Source organism: Gymnoscopelus microlampas, assembly GCF_963454915.1.
Source record: "Gymnoscopelus microlampas genome assembly, chromosome: 2".
Taxonomy (NCBI): Eukaryota; Metazoa; Chordata; class Actinopteri; order Myctophiformes; family Myctophidae; genus Gymnoscopelus; species Gymnoscopelus microlampas.
The window spans coordinates 7,609,318-7,615,680 of record NC_139939.1 but is presented as its reverse complement, the minus strand read 5'-3'; the positions used below and the strand labels follow the sequence as shown (position 1 = coordinate 7,615,680).

The following is a 6,363-nucleotide window of genomic DNA, read 5'->3' as shown; positions in this document are numbered from 1 at the left end:
AGCAATGCTATTGGAAACGAATGGGGTTAGCTAGCCTGTACCTACTCGCACTGTCTGACAATATGGGATACGTGACATACAGTACATTAAGTCACTTATGAGAGCGTCAGGTGTTCAGGGGCTGTAGTGCTGATACTGTAGTACCACATGTGGTCAACTTTGAGCTGTTCTGAGCTGGACATATTGTTGTACGACTGCATTGTATTTTATAGGTTTAACAGTCCACTTAGCCTACTGCAGACACCCCAGTATACAGTAAGCAAATATATGGAGTGATAAGACCAGAGAGAGAGAGAGAGAGAGAGACTGTGCATAGTGTGTGTGTACGCGTGCGTGTGTGTGTGTGTGTGTGTGTGTGTGTGTGTGTGTGTGTGTGTGTGCGCGCGCGCGCGTGTACGTGCGTGTGTGTGACGTATATGTGTCTGAAATGAGTTCAGAGGTATACAAGATAAAGAAAAACTGACACCTTGCTCTGCGTAAGATTGGCCCATCATCCTGTCCATCTGACCAATCGCGAGGCCGCACAGCGCCCTGCGGCCGGCCTTGAATGGATGAGGGGGCCCAACCACGTCGAAGTCCTCCTCGCCTTCCGATTGGACGCCGGGGAAGGCCAGTCAAATTCCGACACACACTCACACACACACTCTCTTTAACACTTCTAACTGTGTGTGTGTCTCTCTTTCTCTCTCTGTCTCGCTCACCTGTAGGACATGAAGTCACACACGCTGGTCAGCCTGCTTCTGCTGGGCCTCCTGCTCTTCTGGGCCTCCTGTGGACGGACGCACGGCCAGGAGGACGCGGGGACGGAGGAGACGCCGGCGTCCGAGGAGGACGGAGACGGGGACGTGGCGGGGGGGGAGGAGGAGGAGGAGGTGGTGCAGAAGAAGGAGAAGACGGAGGAGGTGGAGGAGGACAGAGATGTCCTCGTCCTGCACATCAACAACTTTGACGTGGCCCTGAAGGAACACCGCTTCGTGCTGGTCGAGTTCTGTGAGTTTGAAACTACAGCTTTATGATGATGATTGATGCTGGGATTAGGGGTGGGATCCTTTAGGATTGAAGCCGATTCTACATGTCTCCTAAATCCCAACAGTTTTCTGAAAAAAAACGTATGTTTCTATGTCACCGGTGCTCAAACTTTTTCATGTCAAAGGACCCCCAAAATGATATGTATTTGGCCGCCGACCCCCCATCTCAAAATGTTTTGTTCCAGGGACCCCTCAGAAGCAAAGAATAGAGTTAAAAATGTTCGCTTTAAAAGAATATATATATTCAAAGATTTGCACACTTTCACGATTTTTCAAAAATAGCAGATCTACAAGCTCGTAGCGCGGCACTCGGTGCCGCGCTACGAGCTTGTAGATCTGCTATTTTTGAATAGCCCAAAGTGTAAAATAAGGTCTAAAAAAGGTCTAAATGGGTTAACTATTCTCTCTTAACGGTCTGATTCATTAACGATTCCTACATATTTAAATAAATATAATTTTGGCCTTCATTATAAAAAAATTTAAAGATGTTTTTTTGGCTTTTTGCCTTTATTGATAGATTACAGTAGGCTGACAGGAAATGGGGAGAGAGATGGGGGGGTGACATGCAGCAAAGGTCGTCGGGATTGGGAGTCAAACCCGCGACACACTGTAAAGGCTGGCATTGCAGCCTATGGTGCCTGGACCGCCACGCTGCGGCGCAGGCCCTTCATTATAAGTTTTGATCATACATACATTTTTGCATACATGTTATTGTTGTGGTTCTCAAAGTGAGGTTCAGGGACCCTCTGGGTTACTTGAAGGGGTTCAAATGGACTATACAGATCTGTAACTCTGAGAGTGTACAAATGGAACCAAATGGACCCGTGTAAGGACCACCACTATCTGTGGTGGTCCTTGAAATTAAATTGTTTGAAAACCAACAGTATTGTAATTGTATAGCAGACGTGAATTCCACACAACCAGCTCTGACAGTGTTGAAAAAAGAAAATGTGTGAAAAAAGATTTGTGGAGTTTTCAGGTTTTCAAAGATTCAGGTTGGGGTTAGGATTAGGATTAGGAGAGTTAGGTTTAGGGGTTAGGGTTAGAGTTATGCCTGATCAATACTTAGTATAAATAAGTTATTTACACTGTAAATAAGCTAACATTGCATCGCAGCATGGTGTAACTATGTCTGCTGGTGTTGTTCTGTAACACTGGGACAGGGCACGTGGTTTCTAGTGAAAGCTTTCAGTCCAAACCGCTCTGCCCGGAGTACCGCGTCATCTCACACACACACACACACACACACACACACACACACACACACACACACACAGACACACACACACACACACACACACACACACACACACACACACACACACACACACGCACACACACACACACACACACACACACACACACACACACACACACACACACACACACACACACACAGAGCACTATGTGTCACGTGCACAAGTGAGTGTGCACGCTACCTGGCCAGATGCTGTCTAGGCCAACTCTCTCACAGCACAGAGAGAGAGAGAGAGAGAGAGAGAGAGAGAGGGGGGGGGTAAGGGGAGATAAGGCCAGAGACCAACTGCCACTGTCTCTATCAGGAGCTAATTTCCATGTTGAGGGTTCAGGGCAGGTAGACTGTTGGCCCACACACTCTTCAAATGCTGTCTGTACAACGGAAGCGCTGAAACGGTTCAAGGTTGTGAAGTGGATGTGGCTTTGTGGTAGGCTACTAAAAGTCCCTCAAAGTCCAAAATGAATTACTGCAAACGAAAACATAATGCACAATTACGGCAGCTAACCAACTAAGCTCTCAAGCTTTTTTGTGTGTTATCCTTTTGACAGAAACATACAAATAAAGGGTTGTGTACAGTAGTTTGCCAATAAAAACATCAATCAATCAATCAATCAATCAATCGATCAAAAAGCCCTAGCGTCCCTATTCTAAGGGCAAACATATGGTGAAAATAGCCAATCTACAAGCTCACAACGCATTGTTACTGAGAGGTCCTAAAACCCCTCAAAGTCCAAGCTGAATTACTTCCTGTGAAAAAACAAAACAATGTGTGATATTACAGCGGCAGGTATTAACCAATTTCAACCAATATGATGACTGGCAGCTGTCAATCCCATAGCTCAATGTGTCAGTCCCATAGCTCAATGTCCCTCTTCCATACAGAGCTGATTCATTATGGTAGAGGGCAGTGCTACTCTGTTGACTGTAAACAAAGATGGCGGCCGGACAGTTGGCTACAAACATTATCGCTTTTAAGTTAAACGGTACACTAAATATTTACACTCTGAACATATTTGATGTGAGAAATAGGCAATGCAGTAAACATGACTCATCACTGCCTGGTTACAAGTGGGAAACACACTGTGAGTGCGTTGTGTTGGTGCATTTAGATCCCATAGCCGAGGAGATGGGACGGTCGGCAGAGATTGTGATTAGATGAGACATTCCCAGACCATGTTTCACTAGGGAAAAATGTGACAATAGGGGTTGCCAAAGCCATTTAATTTGGACTTTGAGTTAGTAACTGTGTGTGTGTGTGTGTGTGTGTGTGTGTGTGTGTGTGTGTGTGTGTGTGTGTGTGTGTGTGTGTGTGTGTGTGTGTGTGTGTGTGTGTGTGTGTGTGTGTGTGTGTGTGTGTGTGCGCTCATGCAGATGCCCCATGGTGTGGACACTGTCGGCAATTAGAGCCCATATACGCCGAGGCTGCTGGGAAACTGAAGGCGGAGGAGTCGGGGATGCGATTGGCCAAGGTCGAAGCCACCGAGGAGAAAGAGTTGGCCGACGAGTTTGACGTCGGAGGATTCCCAACGCTCAAACTGTTCGTGGACGGGGACAGAAAGAACCCAGTGGACTTTACTGGTAAACACGTAACCAGTCTGTAGTCAGCGGTGGTAGAAGTAGACTTTTTACTTCACCCATTGTCAACCTATCTTCATGAAATGCATACATGGGCAACTGGCGGCCCGGGGGGGGGGCGCATGTGGCCGGGTCACTTAATGCGGCCTGCAGGTTAATATCGGAATACTGATATATTATTGATTTCAGCTGTTCCAATTCCAAACATGCATACATGACCCGCTTTAATGACTTCACTCTATTAGCTTAATGACTAGTATTAACATGATATTGTCTTTTTTATGTCCAATGTATTTGTATTTAAGTTCATAAAGTTAACATAAGTATAACTAAATGCATTTAAAATTAAATTAAAAAAATACTTTTCAGGATTCTAATAAAAAAAAAACAGGATTCCAATTCAAAAATAGCAAAAATAGCAGATCTACAAGCTCAAAACGCATCGCACTGCGATGCGTTTTGAGCTTGTAGATCTGCTATTTTTGCTACACACACAACACACAACATTATTGTGAAGTACGGCATAAAAAAACCCGAAAAAAGTGAAAACGCAGAGTTAGACGTGTCTGCCCGACACTATATGCAATGTGGCCCTCTGGAGTGAGTTTGGAAATATAGTGGCCCTCTCCATCATCAAAGTTGCCCACCCCTGATGTAATTGGTCCTCACTAATACTCATTATAATATGGTATACCATTGCTGTCTACTCACTGTGAGTCTCAGCAGAGGAGGGCTGTGGACAGTTCAGAAACGGGCCTACCAGTGACATCATCGGCATGCATCATTTGATCATTTCATACAAGGTTTACGATGGCTTCTATTTCAGCATGCCAACTCTCCAGGAAGAGAAAGGCTCTATAGTCTGATGGCTTCTATTAGCTCGGTATCCCCACCGATGATGTCATTGGTAGGCAGGTTTCTGAACTGTTCAAAGCCCACCAATGAGACACATGAGTAGATGGTGCCATCTTATAATGAGCATCAGCCAGGACCAATTATATGAAGAATAGGTTGAAAATGGGGCGCTCGGGTGGCGCAGTGATAAAGTAGCTGGCCACAGCCATGGGGTCTGGGGGTTCAAATCCACCGTGGTGCATCCAGCTTTGTCGAGTGTCTCTACCAGGGGTAGGGAACTTTGATGATGGAGAGGGGTCACTATATTTCCCCACTCACTCCAGAAGGCCACATTGCATATACCAGGTCACACAAAAGTAGCTAAAATAGCCGATCCACAAGCTCAAAACGCGTCGCAGTGCGACACGTTTTGAGCTTGTAGATCTGCTATTTTTTCTATTGTTTTATTGGAATGCAGGGGTTTTTTTTGTTTCTATTTTTCAATTGGATTCCTGAAAAGTAACATTCTTATTTAATTTCAAATTCATTTAGCTATACTTATGTTAACTTTATGAACTTAAATGCAAATACATTGGACATAAAAAAGACAATAGAATTGTAATACTAGTCATGCTGCTAATATAGACTGAAGTAATTAAAGCAGGTCATGTTTGGAATTGTAAAAAAAACAGCTGAAATCAATAATAATATCAGTATTCCGATATTAACCTGCGGGCCGCATTAAGTGAAGGTGGGGGCCACATGTGGCCCCCGGGCCACCAGTTGCCCATGTATGGTCTATACGAACAGTCAAACAACAATCTACGAGCTCACAACATTGTTAGCTTGTATATCGGCTGTTTTCGAATGGACAATCAAAGTATAAAATAAGGCTCAATTGTTGTATTTATTACTTGAGCATGTCCATCACTGTGTCCAGGAAAGTGGACTGTGGCTGGCATCAGTACATATTAAACAGTAATACATTGCATATTAAACAGGAAAGAGGACAGTGGCTGGCATCATCCAGTGGATGAAGAGGAGGGCTGGACCAGGCCTGGCTGTGCTGGAGAACACAAAGTCTGCCGCTGACTTCATCAGCTCTCACAATATCTCTGTGGTCGGCTTCTTCACTGTACGTATCTGTAACATGTCTGTCTTTCTCTCTGTTGTTTTGTTCTCTATACTTTATTAACAGTTTGCAAAAAGTACTGAGGTACAGTTATACAATAATAATCTATCTATCTATCTATCTATCTATCTATCTATCTATCTATCTATCTATCTATCTATCTATCTATCTATCTATCTATCTATCTATCTATCTGTCTATCTATCTATGCAGAATGCTGACAGTGAGGACGGGAAGTTGTTCAGTGATATTGCTATGAACATGGTTGACATGGAGTTCGCCATGACAACCAGTCCTGAGGTGTTTCAGAAATATGAAGTGAAAACCAACACAGTGGTTCTGTTTAAAAAGGTACACACACACACACGCACTCACACGCACTCACACACGCACGCACGCACGCACGCACGCACGCACGCACGCACGCACGCACGCACGCACGCACGCACGCACGCACTCTCTCACACGCACGCACGCACGCACGCACGCACTCTCTCACACACCCACACACACACACACACACACACACACACACA

At 44.9% G+C, this 6,363-nt stretch overlaps 1 protein-coding gene across 1 annotated transcript in view; it reads left to right on the top strand.

Moving 5' to 3' along the window:
• The first annotated feature begins 696 nt into the window (after nt 1-696).
• The window catches only part of pdia2 (protein disulfide isomerase family A, member 2), a 12,917-nt gene continuing 7,250 nt past the window's right edge, over nt 697-6,363 (top strand). The window contains exons 1-4 of the mRNA XM_084044568.1: nt 697-990; nt 3,658-3,864; nt 5,697-5,830; nt 6,041-6,178. Coding sequence (XP_083900694.1) covers nt 711-990; nt 3,658-3,864; nt 5,697-5,830; nt 6,041-6,178 — 759 coding nt within the window. The 5' untranslated portion in view covers nt 697-710. The remainder of the gene's footprint in view (nt 991-3,657; nt 3,865-5,696; nt 5,831-6,040; nt 6,179-6,363) is intronic.